Source organism: Myotis nattereri (genome assembly GCF_964212035.1).
Source record: "Myotis nattereri genome assembly, chromosome: 15".
Classification (NCBI taxonomy): Eukaryota; Metazoa; Chordata; class Mammalia; order Chiroptera; family Vespertilionidae; genus Myotis; species Myotis nattereri.
Genome location: NC_138090.1, coordinates 24,318,773 through 24,343,435, shown reverse-complemented (window position 1 = coordinate 24,343,435; position 24,663 = coordinate 24,318,773). Strand labels below are relative to the sequence as shown.

The window sequence follows — 24,663 nt, the reverse complement described above, 5'->3', positions numbered from 1 at the left end:
CCTCCACGGGGTGTCGTGAATATAAAATGAACTATTACGCGTAAAGCGATGCAGGACATAGGAAGCCCGCCATCCACGTTAGAAACATGTGAAAGAAACGGTCCGTGCGGGATGGTTTGGCAACAGTCTCAAAGGTCTCACCAGGACAACTGAGTCAGCGACGCGCGGCAGCACCGGGCCTGTGAGGCGGGACGGCACTCGCCACCGCCAGACCTGCGGCTCGGCCGGGCGCGGGGTCTGAGGGGCCGGCCGAAGCCCCCGAGGGACCAGAGCTCGGGCCTCCTCCGGCTTCGGCCTCTTTGGGTCTCCCTCCCGTTGTTGAGAGACTCGACCCTGCGTGGGCGGTCGCGCCCTTACCCTGAGTTTCCTCCACAGGTAAGCTCTCCCCCGAGGCGGACGCGAAGAGCCCGGGAGTGTTCTGGCGCGAGAAACAGGGGCGGGGCCACGGGGCGGGGCGGTGCACGCTACGTAAGACGCCGCCGCTGTGTGCGTCGCAATGCGCATGCGCGGTGGGCTGCGTAGCGGAGATCCGGACCCCGGCGGGAGCCAGCATGGCGTCTGAGCGTAAAACTAAGTTGTCCAAGAATTTGCTGCGCATGAAGGTACGGGGCGCCGGGGGAGCCAGGATGGAAGGGCAGGGCCACCGGGGCCTCCTGGCCTGGCCGAGGCCGGGACAGAGGGCGTACAGGGGCCCCAGAGGGCCTCCAGCTCTCGCATTCATTCATTCACTTAGCGCCTGCTGTGTGTTAGGCCCTGGGAACTGGATTAGAAATCCGGCTGGTCTTCCTTCTCCTAAAGCCAGCTGTCGAATAGGAGAGACAGAGACGTAAAAGTGGACACAGCGTAGTAAGAGCAGTGATGCCCGCAGCGCCGGCCAGGAACTTCGGGCTTCTGCGGGGAGCGGTGCTTTAGTAGAGACCGAAGGGTAGGTGGGAGGGTAGGGGCATAGCAACACAAACTGAGGCAAGAGAGCGTTCAGAAGGCTGAGAGGCAAACCCCAAAAATTCTATGCTGAGTGTGAAGAACTGAAGATAATTCTGTATGTCTGGAAGGCAAGTAGCATAAATGGGCCTGAAAAAGTAGTCAGGTCACAGCAGGGAATGTTAGACCAGGTTAAGGATATTTATTTATCTTGTGAGCATTGGGAAGCTGTTGAGTTCGGGGAACAGTATCATTAGCTGTGCCTCTTACTCTGTCCTGTGGGTAATATTTAGTGAAAGAAAGGCCCAACGGGGACCAAAATTGCGGTCAGAAAGACCACCCAGAAGTTCTGGTCATCTGGGTGAGTGTTGCAGTGGTGGTGCTATGGAATTATAACAGTTGAGGTGAAAGTGAGTTATGTCAAGCAAAATTTACTTTTATATTTCAGATTTAAGAAAATAAGATCAAAATGGACAAAAACAAGGGTAGTTAAAATGAATACAGGAATTAAAACGGGAAACAACCAATCCTTAAGACTTAAATAATAGCAAACATTTTAGTTCTTGCTGTGTGCCAGACACTGTTCTAAGTGCTTTGTATATAGGAACCCAGTAATTCCACATAATCCCGTGAGGTGGGTTAGTATCCCTCTCTAACAGTGGAGACAACTGAAACGGAGAAGTAACTTGCCCAGAGTTACTTACTGCTAATAAACAGTGTGGACAAGACTCAAACTCAGAATTCTGTCCCTAGACCCCATTTGCTATCAATTACTACTGGTTGCTGAACACTTACAGATGTAAACTGTTAAATGTTATGTTTAGAGGGGTGCACAATTTTCAGGAAGAGGAAGCAAGGCGTAAATAACGTTCTGAAAGATTGAAGAGTAAATATTGCATGTGCAAAATGTGACTTGAGTTGAGCTAGGGTGTAACTAGGGATGAATAGGGTGATTGAAAGTGAAGGGTAAGTCAGCATAATTTATAGTTTCTAAAGCATTTCTTCCATGCATATTAGCAAAATTTGAATCTTTACTGAACAGAGTTTTCTCTTGGTTTATGATTTGAAATCATGTAGATTTCAAGGAAGTGGAACGGATTGACAAAGCAAGCACTGAAAAGATTTTAGAAGTTGTTTAACTCTCGGAATAAGTCAAATGAAGATGTGCTGGGTAATTAAGGACCAGACCAAAGATCTGACTTGGAAGTTAGGAATGAAGAAATTAACTCTAAAAAATCATTTACCCCTTACCTGAGTGATTGAGAGAGACTCAACTAGACATTGGAAGCAAAGAAGAGGTTCTCTATTTGGGTTCACAACTTCTGTCATTGTTAAGAAAGAACTCACTGGCAGGATAGCAGAAGACACTATATATACAGATAGAGTGGAATATCTTATGAGAAGGACTGAAGCAGCTGCCTGAGGTTATTGTATTCAATGTAGCTGTTCATCAAGAGCTAAATATAGAGCAAGAATGACAGGGTAGAGGATTTAATATAGACTCATTTATTTTCCAGTGTACTTGAAGTCTGACTTGGGTCATCTATTGGGGGCTGGAGGTCGATCCTAATGGGAAGTAGAAAGTGAAGGATGTAGGTGGAAGGTCTGTGAGTATGATGGAAATACAGAGAAGGTACTTATTTGTGATAACTCTTTTGGACTCAAGACAGGAGTTAGTGAACTTTTTCTGTAAAGGAATAGGTAAATACTTGAAGTTTGTGGGCCAGTCTGTCTAACCAACTTGGCCCTTGTACCTCAGAACCAAATAAGTATGGCTTTGCTCCAGTAAAACTTTACAAAAACAGAAGTTTAGCCTAAGGACTATATTTTGTGATACCTGTTCCAAGCCCTTGTTGTGAGTAAAACTAAATCAGTAGCTTTAGAGTATGTTCTTAGGTGCTGTGGAGAAAGAAGAATTGAACTGCTGCCTAAGTCTGGAGTTGCTTCATTCATAGTCACAGGGTTTTTTATCCTTTCCATATGTATAGAAAAATGTGTGTGTGTGTGTGTGTATTTTGGTACATATGAATATGGCTATTTCTATACCATAAAGAATATCTACTTAAAAATGGGAGGTAAAAGGGCAGTTGGACCGGATTTGTGAGTTTTACCATGAAGAATATGAGTAATGGGATAAGGCATCTATGTTTAAAGAGAACCAGCCAAGAAAGGAAATCTGGAAAAATTAGACAAGTCTAGAATCAGTTCCATTCAGAAAACCTTTATTGAACTCTTTTCTGTGTACCAGTTGCAGCCTACGTACCAATAATGCAAAATGAACAAGAGATGTGGTCTGCATTCACAATCTTAGTCTTTTGGGAGACATCTATCTATATACAGTGGGGCCTTGACTTACAAGTTTAATTCGTTCCGTGACAGAGCTCATAACTCAAATTACTCATATGTCAAATCAAGAAGTGAACGAGTGAGACACGTGATGCTGGGCTGATGTTGTGGCGTTCACTGTGATGTTCGCTGCGCCAACTAGCGGTGGGGTATCTGAAGCTGGCTTGTAACCTGAATTTTAGCTTGCAACTCAAAGCAAACAATCGGCCGAGAGACGGCTTGTATCTCAAAAAACTCGTTAGTCAGGACACTCGTAAGTGAAGGCCCCACTGTATATAAAAGTCTAAGCAACCATTTGACTGGTAGCTATGATGCCCATTGACCACCAGGGGGCAGATGCTCAACACACAAGCATGGAAACATGAAACAGACTGATGAATCTCCGAGGGCAGGGAGGAAGAGATTAACCAAGATCTTATATGTATACTAGAGGTCCGGTGCATGGATTTGTGCACCAGTGGGGTCCCTCGGCCTGGCCTATGGGGATCGGGCCAAAGCCAGCAGTCCAACATCCCCCAAAGGGTCCCAGATTGCGAGAGGGTGCAGGCCAGGCCCAGGGACCACACCGGGCCTCTAATGAACAATAAGCCAGTGTTTATAAAGCTGTATTAGAAGCAAGAAATGTTTATCAAAGGACACGTGCTCTGGACCTTCACGAGTAAGTATTTTGCCAGGCAGAAGATAGAAGCATAATGTTGAATAGCAAAGGCAGAAGAACTGGGAAGTACAGGGTTTGCTTTCCTGAAACTGCCGGTTCTTTCTTGGAATGAGGATATAAGCACAAGTAAAAGGATCAGGACAGATGAATGAACAGTGCAAAACCAGGACATTGATGGTGTTACAATCCACACAGTTTACCCAGATTTCACCATTTTACTTGCACTTGATTGTGTGTGTGTGTGTGTGTGTGTGTGAACTTTCCATACAATTTATTGTATGTAGATTTATCTAACTGCCATCACATTCAAAATACAAAGCTTTTCCATCATCACCTTTGTGTCATCCGTAATCCCTGGCCATCATTAATCTATTATTCATTATTATAATTTTGTTATTTCAAGGATGTTATATAAATGGAATCATAATCTTTGAGATTGGCCTTTTTCACTCAGCATAATTCACTTGAGACCCAGTTAAGTTGTTGAGTGTTCTGAATAGTTCCTTCCTTTTTATTGCTAAGTAGAATTCCATGCTGTGGATGTTCTATGGTTCATTTTAGCCATTCACCTATTGAAGAGTATTTTGATTGTTTACAGTTCTTGGCTAGTACAAATAGAGCTGCTGTGATTATTTATGTGTAAGTTTTTTGAGTAAACTAAGTTTTTATTTCTCTGGGATAAATGTCCAAGAAGACAATTGCTGGGTAATATGGTAAATTCATGTTTAATTGGATAAGGAACTATGTAGCTATTTTTCACAGAGGAGGTAATTTCCTCATATCCTCATCAGAATTTGCTGTTATCCTTATATTTATTTGTGAATGTTTTTCAAGTCATTTCATTTAGTAGTCATTGGTAAAGCCCTTATGCCTAAAAATGTTTATGATTTTGAAAGAGCTGGAGTTGAGGGAAGCACAATATAGGATAAAGGAAGGAAATAGAGCCTGGATAAAGGAAAGAAATAGGGGTAAATGGAAACCAGTGTAATCCTAGACCTAACTGCTGGATGATTTCTAAATTTATTTTTCCTGTTATTAATATTTCATCATTTTGCAGTGATTAACTTCTTGGTTTGCCTATCCCCTGGAAATAGCGCTATTGTTTGTGCTAGGGAGAGACTAGAGCAGGATTGCTGTTTTCTCTACTGGCCTATTTTGAGTTGAGCTTATACAGATCTATCTTCTATCTATACATATAAAAGCCTAAGCAACTGGTCGACTGGTCGCTATGGTGCGCACTGACCACCAAGTGGCAGACGCTCAAGGCAGGAGCTGCTCCCTGGTGGTCAGTGCGCTCCCACAGCAGGAGCGCCATCAGCTGACCAAGGGGTGCTATTCGCATGTCTCACGGCTGGCCACCGCAGCCTGGAGACTGCAGTGAAGCGGCAGTGAGCCTACCAAGTGGCAGTGGCGGCAGGCACAGTGGGTCCAGGATGAGCAGGAGCAACTAGCAGCGTTGGACTGCCAGTTTCAGCTTGATCCCCACAGGCCATACCAAGGGACCCCACCAGTGCATGAATCTGTGCACTGGGCCTCTAGTTGTAAAATAAAGAGCAGCCATATAGTTGATCAGCATTTCAAAGGATAGATACAAGTGAAGAGCAGGCTTTATGGAGTCCTCAATCATGAGGTGGGATTTCTGGAGAAATGGGGAAGAGCAAGTGAAAGAATAAAGTTATTTGAGGTTTTTTTAACTCTAAATTGGGAACATTAGTTGCTGGCACTGATTTTGTTTTGATTTGACAGTTCATGCAAAGGGGACTGGACTCAGAAACTAAGAAACAACTAGAAGAGGAAGAAAAGAAAATCATTAGTGAAGAGCATTGGTACTTGGATTTACCAGAACTTAAAGAGAAAGAGTAAGTTTTATTAGAAATTACATTAATGGCACTTTGTGCAATCAGAGTGAAATCTCTATAAATGTAACTCATCATTTCAGTGACACAAAGCCCATGAAATAGCATCAATTCAGTTTCTTGAAATAGCCTTATAAGTACTTTTCTAAAATTGTTAAACCTATAAGAGGTCTACGTGAATTTTTATACATTTTGACTGACCCTTGGCTATCACTTATAATATTATCCCTTTTTTTTTTTTTTTTTTTTTTTTTTTTTGGCATTGCATGAAGGATTCTAGCCCATATCTCTGGTAGTAACTGGGGACCTTTTATGAGATTCTGTAATGTACTTGCTACATATTAAGTTCCAAAGATTAGGTGTGTACTCCTGGGCTCTCTAGTTTTATTTCATTTTAACAGAATTTTTCATTAGAATGAGCTTCTGAAACATAGGTCAAGACATTTTTATTTCTTTTCTCTTTTTTAAGAAAATACGTTTTTATGTATTTCAGAGAGAGGAAGGGAGAGAGAAAGATAGAAACATCAATGATGAGAGAGAATCATGAATCACCTGCCTCCTGCACACCCCTTCCTGAAGTTTGATGAGCCTGCAACTCGGGTATGAGTCCTGACCAGGAATTGAACTGTGACCTCCTGGTTCATAGATCAATGCTCAACCACTGAACCACACTGTCTGGGCTTTTAAAAAATATTTTGCTATTAATACCAATTATCTTAGCTAACATTCATTGAGTCTGTAATGTGTGCTAGGAACAGCACTTACGTCTCTTTTTTCTGTTTTGTTTTGTATTTTTGTGGATTTGTGGGGGGTTTTTTTAATCCTCACCGGAGGCTATTTTTCCCATTGATTTTTAGAAAGAGAGGGAGGGAGGGAGGGTGAGAGAGAAAAAGATAAAAACCCCGATGTGAGAGAGACCCTGGGCTGGGTATTGAACCTGCAACCCAAGTACATGCCCTTGATCGGGAATCAAGCCTGAGACCCTTCAGTATTCGCTCAGTGGTGCTGTAACCATTGAGCCATACACATCTTTTTTTTTTTTTTTTTTTTTCTGGGCAAAGCCACAACTTCTTTTTTATTTATTTTTTATTTTATTGTTTAAGGTATTACAAATAGTAGTACATATGTCTCCTTTTTTTCCCCTATTGACCTCCTCCTGGCCTCCCCTAACCCCTCAGCACTTGCTCTCACCTCCCCCACCCCCACCCCCTGCCAGTGTCTTGCATCTATTGGTTGTACTTATATGCACGCATACAATTCCTTCGGTTGATCTCTTACGCACCCCAACCCTCCCCTACCTTCCCGCTGTAGTTTGACAGTCTGTTCGATGCTTCTTTGCCTCTGTCTATTTTTGTTCCAACAGTTTATAATGTTCTTCATTATCCATAAATGAGTGAGATCATGTGGTATTTATCTTTCACTGACTGGCTTATTTTACTTAGCATTATGCTCTCCAGTTCCATCCATGCTGAAGCCACAACTTCTGAGTCAGAGGAATCCTCACTGCTTGAAAAACAACCCCTGTGTACTACTGAGTAACTAATTCTGGTACACCAAGCAAGTAGAAGGACTTAACTTACAATGGGGAGAACTTTTGACCAATGGAAATTGAAAGCTGGGAATAAATTCTTGTTTTCTTCTCTTCCTGAACAGGCTGTCTGCAGATGCAGTTGTTCACGTGGTTTCTCACTGTGTGAGACTGATCAGTAGCACTAGGTAGCAGAGTAGCATCCTCGGTTCAGTCTTGCTTCTATTTTGTATCACTTCACTTTTTCCCTTACTCCTGCTTTCCTGTGATATTTTCTTTTCTTTTGTTTTAATATTTTTTTTTAATTTATTGCTTAAAGTATTACAAAGGGTATTACATATGTGTCCATTTTATGCCCCCGCCCTAGACAGTCCCCTAGCCTCCCCTATCCCCCAATGTCTTATGTCCACCACATCTTTTAATTATTTAATTCTTATAGCAAACTTGAGAGCTGGCTATTATATTTTATCCATTTTATAGTTGAGGAAACTGAAGCTTAAGAGAAAAGAACTTTCTCAGTGTCACCCAGCTAGTCATTGCTAAAGCTGAGATAACACACTAGTAGACCATTGTTCTTCCACTGTTAGCTTGTTTGGTGATTGATAAATAATTTTGAATGAAGGAGTGATGGATCCACATTATCCATTAATTTATGTAAATTTTTCTGGAAGCTACTTATCATTTCTTCTTAATGCTTGTCTTACCTTAATAAGCTCTGTACTAAGATGGTTTTACTTAAACTTTGAAAGAACTAAAGATACTGCTTATTATCTTCAGGCATATTTATGTTTTTCCTTTTTGTACCTTATAATTCTTTGTTTTTAACATGTTACATTCCCTTGTTCATTTGGCTGATTGTCTCTGGATCTTTTAGAAGGTTAGATACTCCTCTCCAAAGATAAAAAAAAGTATGTCCCACCGGGAGGGATTGGAGAAAGCTACTTTGTTTTCTCTGCTTACTTTTCTGTGTACTTGCTTCTTTTTTTATTATTGCTTATCAGAGGAAGGAAGATGTTAAGGACGTAGGGGAAGGTAATGCCAGTGATGGTATGGATTTAGAACAGCCGTGGGCAAACTATGGCCCCCCGGGCCGGATCCGGCCCATTTGAAATGAATAAAACGATTGAAAAAAAAAGACCGTACCCTTTTATGTAATGATGTTTACTTTGAATTTATATTAGTTCACACAAACACTCCATCCATGCTTTTGTTCCGGCCCTCCGGTCCAGTTTAAGAACCCATTGTGGCCCTCTAGTCAAAAAGTTTGCCCACCCCTGATTTAGAAGCAGGGAGTGTAGAAAAGGACCTTTACTGACTAGTAAGGAGCTATAATTTCATTTTATGCCTTGACTATACTTGCACAAAGTATCCCAGATAACCCAGGAGGATTTCCATCTTGTTTTCAGTATCCCCTGCCCCAACACAGTATATTATTCCCAGAAAAATGACCTTTAGATTTCTTTCCTAGGAGGTAAATGTCTCAGTTCATTTGAGCTACTATAACAAAATACTACAGACTGGGTAGCTTATACACAACAGAAATTTATTTCTTACAGTTTTAGAGGCTAGAGATCCAAGATCAGGAGAATGTGTGCCTGAATTTAGATTCCCTCAGGGAGAGGCGGTCCTGCTGGAAGTGAGGTGCTAACTGGACTATAGGGAAGGAACCTAAAGAACAGTGGGTTCTCAGTGTTTTGGACTCAAGAATTATTTACATTTTTAAAAAATAATTTAGAACCCATAAAAAGCTTCTTAAAGACAGGTCAAGACAACTAGAAGAGAAAGAAAAGAAAATCATTAGTGAAGAGCACTGATACTCTTCATGTTGATATTTATATAAGAAATTAAAACATTTTAAAAATATTTATTTAAGAAACAAATGCATTACATGTTAACGTAAATAACACATTTTTGCATGCAAAAGAACTTTTCCAAGACAAAAAAAATATTAGGGAGAAAAATGGCATTGTTTTACATTTTTGCAAATCTCTTTAATGTCCAGCATTATAGAAGACAGCTGGATTCTTCTAACTCCTGCATTCAGCTTGTTATTGGATGTTGTTTTGATTGAAGTACATAAAGAAAGTCCACCCCCACACTTGATGATGTAGTTGAGGATAGAGGGGTGTTGTTTGTGCTTATGATACCTTTTTCAGATAATTCTTTGATACTACTCCAAAACTCAATAAGTAGTAGTTTCTTAGATGTTAACTGCAGTGAGGAACCTGAAAACATCTTTATCATAATCATTGGTCTATCTTACAATTTTAATAGATCTTTTGTCAGTGCATAATTTCATAACATCATGCATTTCTCATTTGGAATATATTAGCTTAATGAGTTATATAGGTTTTCCAAATAACTCATTTCATTGTACAGTATCAAAAATTACTTCATTAATATTACTGTGGGTTTCATTGGAAAAGGCTTTAATTATTGGGAACCTGTCAAGCCCAAAATGACATATACAAGCTATTCAAAATTCTAATTTTTGCTTTAAAGCTTGAATTTTATTATTGGCAATAAGTATTGTCAGTTGTTTCCCTTGAAGTGACAGATTTACTTTATTTTATGTTCAAGAAAATATCTGCTAAGTACCCAAGTTTGAATAACTACAGTTATGGTGTGTCAAGAAAAAAGTAGCTAGTTAACTCACAACTCAGTCACACAATTGTATTTTCTCAAGACAGTCATACTTCACTAATCAGAAGTATCTTATGAATGCTTCCCATTTTGTGTAGAGAATACTTGTAAAAAGTGTAATCAAGGACTGAGATCAATAAAAATTAATAAATTTTTAGTGCTTCATTTGGACAGTGGTCGGCAAACTCAGTCAACAGAGCCAAATATCAACAGTACAACGATTGAAATTTCTTTTGAGAGCCAAATATTTTAAACTTAAACTATATAGGTAGGTACATTCAACTTTAAATTCAACGTTAAATTCACGGTTTTCGTCTACCGTTTTTCTTTGCTTCTTCTTTGTAGCCATCTCAAACAGGGCACCTAAAAAAATGTTTCATTTTTATAATAATAAAGCCACCAACACAAAAGAATTACAATTCTTAAATTGATGACAAAAATACATGTAGGATTTGCAGCTGACTGGAAAAATACAGGTAACTTTATGCTTCAAGTAGGTACTTTTGTCACCCGCTGGCGATTTGTGGACACAACTAGCACTAACCACTGCACATGAGACTGCTGACTGGCTGGCTCACTCAACTCATGCATGAATTGGGCGTGCACCTCCCCGCGCTGCGTACCCTGCGCCGCGTCTCCCATCGCCCAACAGACCGAAACCCCCCACTTCTTCTAACACACTTCTTCAAAATAGACTCGCCCAGGCCGAAAACCAACTTCTGTGCATGGGTCACGAAGTTTCAATTGCACTATACATTCCCGCCCGCACGTGGTATTTTGTGGAAGAGCCACGCTCAAGGGCCAAAGAGCCGCATGTGGCTCGCGAGCCGCGTTTTGCTGGTCACTGATCTAGGACATAATTATTGGCTTTTTTTTTTTTTTTAATGTGAAAGTTAGTGGTAGACAGTGTAATGCTGCTAATTTAGTACAGTCTGGTATCACTACTTTAACTCATAATAAGATGTGATTTTACCCCTAATAGCTTTTGCACACTGTGCAAATATCAACCTAGTAAAAAGGGCAAATAACGTCTTAGTATTATCAGGGAACATCCTAGTGTTATGAGGGTGGACTTCCTTTATGTATTTCAACCAAGACATTTTGACCTCCTACCATTTTTTACCTTCTCTCACTCTTCCCAGGTCATAGAGGCTTCCTTATAGTTTCTCAGGAAGGCCACTTACATTCTCCTTTCAGGGCCTTTACTTTTAACTAGTCCTGATATTTTCCCCCTGGTATCCTCATATCTTGTTTCTCACTCTCTTTTGAACTTTGCTCAAATACCATTCCATCCAAGAGGCCTACCCAGACCACGTCCCTTATAAACCAACCAAACACAAATTTTTAGATAAAAAGAATTTGGATGAATTGGATAGAATTCTATTTTTGTGTCTCTCGGTTTTAAAGGTGGATATGCTGGGTCATATGGTTGGCATATATGTAACATAGGAGAAGCTTTCAGATCAGTCTTCAAAGTGATTGTACCATTTTTCACTTTCACTAAGGTAGTATAGGAGTTCTAGTTGTTCACACCCTTTCAATATTTTGTATTATCTTTTTAATTTTATCTATTTTAGCATTCTAGTAATATCTCATGGTTTTTAAATTGCATTTTTCTGGTGATGAATAATGTTAAAGAATGCTTGTATGCTTATTGGCCATTTCCATATCTACCTTTGTGAAGTTCCTATTCAAATTTTTCATCCATTTTTTTTTAAAGGTGGTTTTTGTCATTTTTTTCTAACATTCTGTATTACATATTTTTCTACTCCTCTATATATCTGTCAACCTATTTTATTTTTTATGTATTTCACAGTAAGTAGCAGGCATAAGTACATTTTATCCCTTAACTAGAGTTTGATGTTTACATAGGGCTTTTTCTTTTTAAGGTAGAATTTACATACTTTTGTACAGATAGGAGTTCTTTATATTCTAAATTCAAATTCTTTCCCAGATATACATATATATTGTGACTATTTTCTCCTAGTCTGTGGTGTGCCTATTTATTTTCTTCTTATTGTGTTTTGATGAACAGTTTTTATTAATTTTGTTTCATTAATTTTTTTCCTTTTATAGTTAATTCTTTCTCCTGTTTAGTGACTCTTTGCCTGTACCAAGATTGCAAATATATTCAGTCTCTGTGTTTTCCTCTAGAATTTTTGTAAATTTTATCTATGCTCTGTCTCTGATTTTATGTATATGGTGTGAGGTAGGATTCAAGGTTCTTTTTTTTTTTTTTTTTCTTTAGATAACCAGTGATCCCAGTACCATTTATTAAAAATACTTTATTCATTTCATTGTTTCGATGCTCTAGTCAAAAAGCAATATGCTATGTTAGTATGGGTCTATTTCTGGACCGTAGCCTGTGCGTTGATAGATATTATATTAGCTTGATTACTATGGATCGCAGTGAGTCTTGATATCAGATAGTGTAAATTTTCACTTTTATTTTATTCTATTTCAAGATTGTTTTGCTAGCCTACATCTTCTGCCTTCCTATATAAATATTAGAATCACCTTGTAAATTTTTCCCCCATCATCTCCTTACCCCAAAAAAGTAAGATATTGAATGGCATTGCACTGACTTTATAGATCAATTTGGGGAGACTTGATATCATAACATAATTGTCTTCCAATCCATAAATATGATATATCCATATATTTAGCTATTATTTAATTTCTGTCAGCAGTGGTTTATAGTTTTTTTGTGTAGGGATTCTATATAAGTATACCTCTGCATATTTCAAATTTTTAAATTCTATGATGGCCTTTTCCTAAAAATTATGTATTTTATGTATGTAGAAATTGATGGTTATATGTTGACTTTGTATTCTATAACTATGCTAAATTGACTCACTAACTCTAGTAGGTGTTTTTTGAAGATTTCTTAAGATTATTTGCATATGCATTTTTGTCACTGACCAAAACAAAGAAAAGTATACCTTTTATTTTCTTTATTTCATTGGTTAGGACCTCCAGAATAATTATAAGAATGGACATCCTTGCATTGTTTCTGCTCCTAGGGGGAAAACATTAATATATTTACTTTTAAATATGAAGTACTGTGTGTTCTCATAGATGCCCTTTATCAGTGTGAGATATTTTCCTTCCCTAGCTTACTAAGGATTTTTATAAGTAATGTTAACTTTTATGAAAACATTTTTGATGAGATAATTATATGATTTTTCTTCTGGGGGATTATATTGATTTTTGAATGTCAAAGCAACCTTATATTTATGAAACAAATCCCACTTGGTATTTATTCATAATAAGTATTTATTTTAATTTACTAATATTTTAATAGTGATTTTTGTATCAATATTCATAGAGGGTATTGGGATATAGACTTCTTATAATACCTCTAGCTTGGGCAGTAGCATAACTTCAGAAGTGTCCCTCCTCTTTTCATTTCTTAGTTTGTGTAAAATTGGTATTATTTCTCCCTTAAATGTTTGATAAAATTCACCAATGAAGCCATCTGGACCTGGAGTTTTCTCTTTGAGAATATTTTTTAATATGAATTCATTTTCTTTAATAGATATAAGACTATCCTGATTTTTCACTTTAGTTTTTTTTTCTCTAAAATTTCTATTTGGTAATGTTTTCATTTCCATTTTTTAATTCACATTATTTGTATCTTCCTTCCATTCATATTTCCCTTTAAATTCTTGACCATATTTATAATACCTATTTTAATGTTTTCTATCATTTTTCTTTTTTTATTGACTTGTTTTCTGTTAATGGGTCAAATTTTTCTGCTTCCTTACATGTCTAGTGCTCTTTTTTTAAATCCTCACTCGACGATATTTTTTTTCATTCATTTTTAAAGAGAGGAAGGGCTGGGGTGGGGGGAAGATTGATTGATGTTAGAGAGAAACATCAGTAAGTTGCCTCCCATATGAGCCCCAACTGGGAATCAGACCCACAGCCTTTTGGTGTATGGGACAGTGCTCCAACCAAATGAGCCACCCAGCCAGGGCTCTAGTAAATTTTAATTGTGGGCAATATATTATGTTATATTGCTGAGTACCCATCCTTAATAAAGGGTTGAAATTTGTTACATTATGCAGTTAATTTACATACTGACCAGCTTGATCCCTGTTTTTGTTAGAGTAGGTTTTATAGCCTTTACTCTAGGGCTAGCTTAGCAGTACTCTAAGGTGTGACCTTTCTATTCATTGTCACAGGGTATTCAACTTGGTCTCTTCATTTTTGGTACAGAAGTCAAACATTTCCATCCTCTGTGCAAAGTCTCATATTTGTTCAACATACAATTCCAGGGTAAATTTTCTTTCCCAGGTGTGGTAAACTGAAAAATGGTCCCTCAAATAATATCCAGGCCTTCATCCCTGGAACCTGTATTACCTTATATCCCCAAATTGACTTTACTAATGTGATTAAGTTAAAAGATCTTTAGATGGGGAGATTATTGTGGATTATCTCGGTGAGACCTAAATGCAATTAATTATATCCTTATAAAAGGGAGACAGAGAGATTTCATACACACAGAGGAGAAGACGTTGTGACCATGGAGGCACCGAGTGAAGTGATGCAATCACAAGTCAATGAATACTGGATGCCAACATAAGCTGGAGAGGCAAGGAATGAGTTCCTTTCTCCCTCCCTTTAGAACAGGGATGGGATGGGGTATGTCCAGCCAAGGCCATATAAGGCTCACGAAATCATTTGGTCTGGCCCTGCCAAGATGTTAGGAGTGAGTTAATTAAATGTTTGACCAAATATAGCAGGCTGACTTTTAGGTTGATAATTGTGTATGGCCCATGACTCTTATATAATAAAAGGCTAATATGCAAATTGTCCCCTCGACTGCGAGTTTGACCAGGGGGCAGGGCCAGCTGGCCTACTGCCCGCAGCCCCTCCCCCTGGCCAGCCTCGCCCTCCCCACCCCAATTGGGGTTGGAGCCAGCCCTCCAACCGCCCATGGGTCCATCCCCACAGCTGGCCCAGCCCAGCCTGATTGGGGCAGGCGGGCCAGACACCACCCATGCACGAATTTGTGCACCAGGCCTCTAGTAATGTTATAAATATCCAAATGGCCCTTGTCAGAAAAAAAGTTCCCCACCCCTGCTCTAGAGGGAGGGCAGCCCTGCTGACACCTTGATTTTGGTCCAATGAAATTGATTTCAGACTCCCAGCATTATAAGAGCATAAATTCCTGTTGCTTTAACCCACCAATTAATTTGTTACAGCAGCCCTAGGAAACTAATGCACAGGTAATTGTTCTCCTGGAAATCGTCATTTTTCCCTTGACACTGTGGACTCACCCTGCGCATGTGCAGCCTGGTATTCAGCCAAAGATTCAAGGCGACCCAATATGTAGGTCCTGAATTCCTTTGTGTATCTCCCTTGCTTTGGTGTCTTGACCCATGAATTTTAGCCACCTCTGGAACCCAAACTTTTAAATTGTCTCTTCAGTGCATTGAGACTGGGTGCTCTTAGAGATTCCTCCAGTCAGAAGATGGACATTCGTGGAGCTCATTTCATTTGGTTTTCTTTTCTCATGCATCACATCCCTGTGCTTTGACTTGTTCACTGTTTCCTATTTTGTCCCATTTTAAAGTTGCCTGCAGTAGGAGGGCCAGTTAGGTACTAATTACTCCCTTATGTTCAGGAGTGGAATAACCTGCTCCCTTTTTATCCAGTATATAATATTAATCCTTTATTATCTGGCACCACTCTAGAATGTAACGTCCATGAGAGCAGAGGCTCTCTTCTTCATGGCTATCTCCCCAGCTTCTAGAACTGCGTGACACACAATTTGGTGTAATAAGTGTTTGCCAATTGAGTGAATGAATGAATGAATGTTAACAAGAAGCAGGGCTGACTTTCCACCAAAGAAGCCATAAAGGCCAGGTATTTGTTTTACTAGCATGCTTTATAGTGGACATCAGAACTATAGTCAGATATATGCTCACCTAGGATTGGAATCATGAACTGGTGACTCAGGAGAATACATTTTGGAGACTGACACATCCACACCTGCACCCTGTTACCAGGGCAGTGGCCTGCCTGGGGCCCTCTGTAGTGTCCAGTACTATTTAGCCCTCTGAGCAGCAGCATCATTTTCATTAGGGTAGTTTTGTAGCATGATTTTGGTTTTAGGTCGACTACCTATCTACCCTTGTTTCTGCCCATTTTCTAGTTCTCATCCAGCTTTCCCAGTGATTCTGTGAGATACCCAGTATTTTTACAGTAAATTCCTTCTATGCTTAAATCATCCAACGTTAGTCATTTTTGTAGCTAAGAGTTCTGACTAATAAACTCTTTTAAAACTGCCCAGGACTCTGATTTCACAGTATTTAATAAGAACTAGGTGAGTGGTGTAAACATCAAGGATATTTTGCTTTAAATATGGAAAATCCATGTTTATTATAATAGGTCTCTACCTTGTGCATTTATGTAAATCAAATGTAGTGTTCAAAAGAGGCTATGACTCCAGCCAGCAGTTCCTGCCTCCTAATGTGTTTGCCGGACACATTAATCAGTTTTTATTTCTAACCCTAGATTAGAAATCTTATTGTATTTTTACTTGATTCTACTGAGAACTGTAAGATTGATTTTTCACTTGAAATCTTGACTTATATTTGCTTTGCTTTGTTATAAGTAGACATGCTATTAATACAGGTTTATTTTCCCATTTAGGAGTTTCATAATAGAAGAGCAGAGTTTCTTGTTATGTGAAGATCTTCTCTATGGAAGAATGTCATTCAGAGGATTTAATCCTGAGGTTGAGGTATTAATATAATTACTTTAAATTTAAAATTTTTCCAATTGAATTCTTTCTGCTAGTAATTGGTTTTAGGTTTTTCCCCACCAGGTACCATTTCTCTTTATTATATGGAAAATAACAAATCTTGAAATACTGCCATAGCTATTTAAAGAAATTGCAAGCATTGCAGTCTAGTTTTATGGTGGAATTGAGTAGATAATTTAATATAGCAGTATAAGTTCTTAACAGTGCCACTGTAAGTGCTAGAATTTCAGCTCGGGTCTTTATAGTAACATCAGGATTTTATTCATATGATGCTATTATTAAAAATTATTCTCTGGCATCTATAAATGAATCTTTGCTATTGGAAAAAAAGTGTTACTTAAAAATTGAGTAAATTGACTTTTTAATGGACAGGTTTTGATCCAAACTTGTAAATAGATTTTTAAAAGAATCCTTTGGTCAGTTGGTTTGAAAAGTAAAATAGTCGCCTTATAACTGCTCTGTTCATTTGAATTTTCCTGCCTCAGGTTTTTAAAGTAGCACAGGCCTTCACTTAACAAATATCAGAATTCTGGTTGTATATTAAAAGCCATCCTATCAGATACTTGACCAACCAAATGGAGGTCTGTGATATAAAGCTTTAGTTTTATGACACTTAAAGCCAGGGTTTCTCAGCCCTGGCACTGTATGATATATTGAGCCAGATTGTTCTTTGTGGTGGGGACTGTCCTGTGCATTGTAGGATGTTTAACAGCATCCCTGGTCTGTATTTTCTACTCCCTAGATGCCAGTAGTGTACACACACACACCAGTTGTAACAACCAAAAATGTCTCCAGACATTGCCAGAGGTCCCCTGGTGAGCAGAGTCTCCCTGGTTGAAAACCACTTCCCTAAAGATGCCTGTAGACAACCATAGCTAACCAAGTTAATTGCCAAAGTTTGTTTTTAAAGATTCTAGTTTCATTTTCTCCCCCCTCCTCTTCCTTTTTAAAGGGTATGATAATTAAGCTGTTAAATTTATTTTATACAAAATCAACAATATAAGTGTTTGTTTTTACTATATGCTTTCCTTGCTTTGGCCTGCTTACAGCTTTAGATTGGGAAAAGAAAATGGGCAGTGGAACAAAGGAGCGGGAAAAGCAGATAATGTGTGTGTTATACTCAAAGACTGGGGCTGTGGGTGGACAGGCATTCCAAAGTATGTCTGGTATGTGGGAAAAGGAGTTGATTCGGGCCTCAGAATTTAATGGGACTCTGTACCATTGGGTACATTCTCTCTGGGGGAAAGTTTTAAACTGTTTGGTTTGTACATCTGAGCTGTCATAAAATGTGAGAAAAGTTTGATATACTCGTTTATGAAAAGAATGATACCAACTTGAGAGCACTTCATTTTATGCAGGATGTATTTAGAACACATGTTTAATATTGTATGTGTTTCTAGTAACACCTGGCATAGAGTTTATTTTGTCAGTACATATTTATTCTGTGCCTGTGGTGCATCAGCCCTCTAGAAGCACTGGAAATGCAGCAGGGAACCCAAGTGTATGCCGTCACAGAGTTTGTATTCCCAAAATTATTTTATGTTTAGTCCTTTAAATGTTGGAAAAGCTAATTGAGACTAGTTTCTCGTCTGTTCTACCTTTGCTATAAAGAAAGTATTATACAGTAAAAATAAAATTTGTCAGAGGGTAACTGTCAAGTAATGGTTAATGTGAGATAAAAAGATGGAGAGAGGCCCATGACACATGAACATCATAGGGGATACATTATCCACCCTCGTGTTTGGAGGTGAGGCAGGTCCTCCCCATTATACCAAGGCCCACTATCCAGTTCTTCCATCCAGCGATTTGCTGCCCCACAACCACCACCACCATTTTTTAAAAAAAGCATTTAAAATTACTCTTGACTATAAATACTTCTTACATTTGGCTCAAAGGTGGGAATTTTAGAGGAAATCTGAAAGGTTACTTTTTCTTTCCCCTACTCACTAGAATGTGTTAGCAGTGTGTCTGTTTTAATTTTAATTTTAATTTTTTAATTACAATTGACATACAATATTATATTAGTTTCACGTGTCCACCCCCATGATTAGATATTTATATAACTATGAAGTGATCACCTCAATAAATCTAGTAACCATCTGACACCATACATAGTTATTAGAATACTAGAGGCCCAGTGCACAAAATTTGTGCTCAGATGTGATCCCTAGGCCTGGCCGGTGATCAAAGTGTGAGCATTTGGCATGGAAGGGAAGATCCCAGCTGACCTCTGGGCCCTGGGCAGCACCTGGCTTCCCCCCGCCCCCCCCCCCCGGGCCCCACCCAGCTTCCTCAGTGCCTGGGAGCCAGGTGGTGGCCCCACCCCCTGCCGCCACCACTGGTCATCGTTTGCAGGACGATCAGCGGGGCGATTGGGCCCTGCTCCCACCCACCTTGGCCTGGCATCACCCGCTCACCTGCTCTACCATCCTGCCATGGTCCCGCTCTTGTTGGGGCCCATTGGGGCCGGCAGCGCCTCCACTGCCACCCGCTGCCAGCGCCACATCACTGATGCCTGCCATGTTCCACGCTGCCACATGATGGTCAGCGCACATCATAGCAATCGGTCAAACTCCTGGTCAAGGGGACAATTTGCATATTAGGGTTTTATTATATAGGATTATTGACTACATTCCCTATGCAGTATTTTACATCCCCATGATTATTCTGTAACTACCAATTTGTCCTTAATCTCTTCACCTATCTCCCCAACCACCCTCCCATCTGCCAGTGGTCAGAATGTTTTCTACATCTATGCATCTATTTCTGTTATGCTTGTTAGTTTATTTTGTGTTTTAGATTCCACATATAAGTGAAGTCATCTGACATTTGTTTTTCTATCTGACTTTATTTTTGTCTTTCTGTCTCTAGGTCCATCTATGTTTTTATAGATGGCAAGGTTTTATTCTATTTTTTATGGTTCAGTCATATTCCATTATATATATGCACCACTTCTTTATCCATTCATCTATTGATGGACACTTAGGTTGCTGCCATATCTTGGCTATTTATATATATAAAACCCTAATATGCAAATAGACCAAATGGCAGAACAACCAAACAGCCAGTCACTATAATGTGCGCTGACCATCAGGGGGTGCGGGCGGAACATGGTGGGTGTCAGCAGTAGGCAGCAGAGTGTGGAACATGGTGGACATCACCTATGGCGGGATGGTAGAGCAGGTGAGCAGGGTCGCCAGACCAAAGCAGGACTCCTGTCGCTGTCATTGGGTCATGCCTCTGCTGGTTACTGAAAATTCTTTGTTCTCACACGCCACGGTCCCTCCCAGCACTTGCACCTGCTGCCGGCACCAGCCCCTCTCACACCTACTGCTGACACTGAAGCCACCGCCCGCTACCGGCGCCGCCCCCAATTGCTTGGCGCCGTCAGTGGGTGCGAGTGGCAGCTGCCGGCCCTGATCGCCCCTCAGGGCTTCTCCATCTCCCCTTGCTCCTGAGGGGCAATCGAGGGCCGGCAGCCACCACTCGCACCCACTACTGGCTCTGGCCCCACTCACACCACTGCTTGCACCATCAGTGTGTGGAAGCAGTGGCGGCTGGAGCGGGACTGCCAGGGGACAGGGGGCTGCAATGGAAGGGGCTGGGTGGGGACGCAAAGGATGGGCCGAGACCCACCTCTGTGCCCCACCTCAGCCTCGCAGCCCACAGTTCCTTTCAAGGTGCACAAATTTGTGCACTGGGCCCCTAGTTGTAAATAATGCTGCAGTGAACATGGATATATATGTCTTTTCAATTTAGTGTTTTCAGTTTCTTCATATAAATACCCAGAAGTGGAATTGCTGGGTCTTCCTTTGTCTCTTATTATAACCTTTGTTTTAAAGTCTATTTTGCTGGTATAAGTATTGCTTCTCCAGATTTTTTGTTTGTTTCCATTTTCATAAACTATCTTTTTCTATCCCTTTTAGTTTGTGTGTGTCTTTTGGTCTGAAGTTAATCTCTTATAGACAGCATATGTAACAGTCTTGTTTTCTTATTCATTCAGCCACCTTATATCTTTTGATTGGAGCATTTAAACCATTTGCATTTAGTGTAATTATTGATAGATATGTAGTATTTATTGCCATTTTATTTATATTTTTATCTTTTGTCTTCTTTTTCTTATAATACTGTTTTGGTAGTGATGAACTTTTTTAGCTTTTGTCTAGGAAGCTCTTTACCTGTCCTTTAATTCTAAATGATAGCTTTTCTGGGTAGAGTAGTTTTGGTTGTAGGTCCTTGGTTTTCATCACTTTGAATATTTTGTGGCAGTCCCTTCTGGCCTGCACAGCTTCTGTTGAGAAATCAGCTGACAGTCTTATGGGAGCTTTCTTGTAGGTAACTAACTGCTTTTCTCTTGCTGCTTTTAAGATTCTCTCTTTGTCTTTAACCTTTGACATTTTAATTATGGTGTGTCTTGGTCTGGGCCTCTTTGGGTTCATATTGTTTGGGACTCCCCATGCTTCCTGGACTTGTATGTTTGACACCAGGTGAGGGAAGTTTTCTGTCATTATTTTTTTCAAATAGGTTTTCAATTCTTTGCTTGCTTCTCCTTCTGGCACCCCCATGATGTGAATGTTGGTACATTTCAAGTTATCCCTGAGGCTCCTTATACTATCCTCATTTTTTTGTATTCTTTTTGCTGTTCTGATGTCTGTTTTCTGCTTCCTTACCTTCCAAATAGCTGATTTGATCCTCTACTTTATCTACTCTACTATTGATTCCCTATAATGCATTCTTCATTTCAGTTATTGTACTCTTCATTTCTGACTTGTTATTTTTTGTTTTCTTTCTCCATTTTTATGTGTCCTATCTCTTCGTTGAAGTTGTCACTAAGTTCATCTACTCTTCCCCAAAGTTCATTGATTATCCTTATAACCAGTGTTTTAAACTCTGCATCTGGTAAATTGCTTGACTCCATTTTGTGTAGTTCTGTTTCTGGAGTTTTGTTCTGTTCTTTTATTTGGGACATGGTTCTTTGTCTCCTAATTGTATCTGTATCCCTGTGTTTGTTTCTGTGTATTAGGTAGATCTGCTACATCTCCCAGTCTTGATAGCCTTATGTAGTGGGTGTCGTCCTCTAGGGCCCAATGGTGTAGCCTCCCCAATCACCTGAGCTGGGCACTCCAACTGTGCCCCCTGTGTGGGCTATGTGAACCCTGTTGTAGTTGAACATTGACTGCTATTGGCATGTCAATGGTAGGAATTTATCCCCAGGTCAGTCATCTTCGAGGACTGGCTGAGACCAGCATGGAGGATCTGCTATATAGGGATTGATCCCACAAAGCAGGTCTTGCTTCAGCAGGTCTCTGGTGCCCACTGAGTTCGCCTCTTGAGTGTGTTACTCATGGAGGTGGTTGGGTTGTAAACTGGCATGGTCTGAAAGCTGTCGGGTGGGTGTGCTGGCTCTGGGGCCTCTCGGGAAGTACAGACCAAGGCTAGCAACTGTCTGTGCCCTGCCTTGGACCACAGCATGAACTACAGAACAATTTGCAGATGGCTGCTACATGTGTGGGCTTGGAGGAGCCCAGGAGGGGCCAAGCTTCGAACCTAGGCTGGCTGCTACTAGTGCTGGGCCTGGGGCTGCTTAGCAAGAAATACAGATGCTGCTTGTTTGAGAGATTTTAGGAAAGTCCACAGCATGAGCCAAGATAGGCTATTTGTATGGAAAAGCTGCTGGAAATGGCTTGTGTGGGCCCACAAGTTGGATGAGGCCGAGAGAACAGTGTTTTAGCCAGGTTGATGAAGACTCAGATGCTGTGCCCATTTGCCAGCTTTGTTGAGGGGAGGGCTCAGCAAAGGAACAGTGGCCTCTGCCAGCACTCCGGTCTGGGAGAAAGCTCTTACGCTGATGCCAGACATTCATTTTCTCCCTGTATGTCCCTGGAACTTTTCAAGTTGCTGCCCCAGAGCTGGAGCTCAGGGCAAGTGAGTCTGAGTAAGTCCATGTGAGGGCCCTTTAAGAAGAACACCTGGAACTCTAGTGGCCTCTTGTGTCATCAGCCACAATTTCCCCTGGTTTTTACAGCCAGAAGTTATGAGGATTACTTTTCCCAGCACTGGAACCCTGGGGCTGGCAGGACTGGTGTGAGGCTGGGGCACTTTGCTCATCAGGTGGGACCTCCGCAGCTGAGATATCTCTCCCAATTTTTTTAACCACCACACATTGGTGTAGCAGTGTGTCTGCTATAGATATGAGTAACTAATAATAAGATTTATGATCTAAAATACAATTTAATTGACAAGTCTAATCTAGTGGGGCTTTCTCTTGCTGTTTTTAATTCAGAGCAGACTTGTGTTAGTACAGCATGGAATAAAGTAGTACAGAAAACTGCTTATGAATTTTTGTTAGTCCTGTATAGTCTGACCTCTGCTTCTCTACCTTCAAATACATTGGACACCAGTTCCTTTCACAAGCCTTTTTCAGCCCTGTTGGCCATGTTGGTGTATTTTTCAGAAATTAATGCTTCAGATGAATGCTAAGAACAAAGCAGAAGAAGTTGAAGATGAAACAGTGGAGCTTGATGTGTCAGATGAAGAAATGGCTAGAAGGTAACCATTACCTTGGGACAACTTTGTGACCTGTGCCCAACATTCACTGGCTCTCACATGTGTACTTCTCTTACCCCATGGCCTTCCCCAGCAGGAAAATGACTGTTTCTACTTTCTCTGACATGACCTGAGGTGGATTCATACTGTCACAGGCTGGCAGTTGAGGGCTCATTTCCAGTGCTGTTTCCAATGCATATTTGAATATACATCTCAATTTACTTAGGATAATACAAAAAGAAAAAATAGGGGAGAATTTAATCATTCTTAGAGAAGTTTATACGTTTTTAAATCAGGTGGCTTATTTTAATCATAGTTTTGATTTTTCTTATTCTTTGTTGCATTTTATTTTCTTTTTTTATTGATATTTAGAGAGAGGAAAGGAGAGAGATAGAGAAATAGAAACATCAATAATGACAGAAAAACACTGATTGGCTGCCTCCTACACCCCTCCCCCTACTGGGGATAGAGCCTGCAACCCATGCTTGTGCCCTGACCAGGAATCAATCCAATGGCCTCTTGGTTCAAGGGTCGACACTCAACCACTGTGACCCACACCTGCCAGGCCTTTGTTGCATTCTTAATAAAACTTGATTCCTGCCTTTTTTATTTGGAATTAAATTTGTGCTATTTATCATCTTAACAGATATGAGACCTTGGTGGGGACAATTGGAAAAAAGTTTGCCAAGAAAAGAGACCGTGCCAATTATGAAGAAGATGAAAATGGAGACATAAAACCAATTAAAGCAAAGAAGATGTTCTTAAAGCCCCAAGATTAAAATGTATGCCTTAAGATATGGCTCAGAGATGCCTTGTGAGAGTTAACATATTTTGGAACTGATTTCATTGGTTTCTCTATAGTTATTAATATTGTAATGTTTATTTGTAAAGAAATGTATAATTTTGGAAACATGCTGTTTTTGAAACAGATGTATGATGGATGTTATACATCCTTTGCTTAATATGGTATTCATCAAGAGTGGATTTTTAGCCCTTGATCTTCAAATGTACAAAGGCAATGTTTGCTTCCTAAAATTTTTTTTACCCCAGATTATTTTTAAATACATCTTTTCAATTGCTGACCTTAAATTGATACATAACTTAATAATAGTGTTTAAATTGTCCTTGTGTTTGCATTTTACTTTAAATTATTAATGTTAAGTCATTTCATACATTTTGCAATCAAATGTCGTGAGAATTTATTCTACGTAAATTCATCAAGAACAAGCATGCCTCTCTAGCCTAAAATATTTGCATGCGACCAAATCAGTCAGTTTGTGGAATTAAGCGGTTTTGTTTAAAGCTTTTCATTAATAAGAAAAAATAATGTTCTGTAATAAACATCTGTTTTCATATATTTTTCTGTTATCTTATACTTTCAAATAATAAT

At 39.9% G+C, this 24,663-nt stretch overlaps 1 protein-coding gene across 1 annotated transcript; it reads left to right on the top strand.

The window, feature by feature from the left end:
• The first annotated feature begins 501 nt into the window (after positions 1–501).
• MPHOSPH6 (M-phase phosphoprotein 6) lies at positions 502–24,628 on the top strand. The gene is made up of 5 exons (XM_081106857.1): positions 502–602; positions 5,672–5,784; positions 16,616–16,706; positions 23,182–23,276; positions 23,920–24,628. Exons 1-5 carry the CDS (start codon positions 552–554, stop codon positions 24,050–24,052), a joined length of 483 nt encoding a protein of 160 aa, XP_080962983.1. The 5' UTR covers positions 502–551; the 3' UTR covers positions 24,053–24,628.
• The last annotated feature ends 35 nt before the right edge of the window (positions 24,629–24,663 follow it).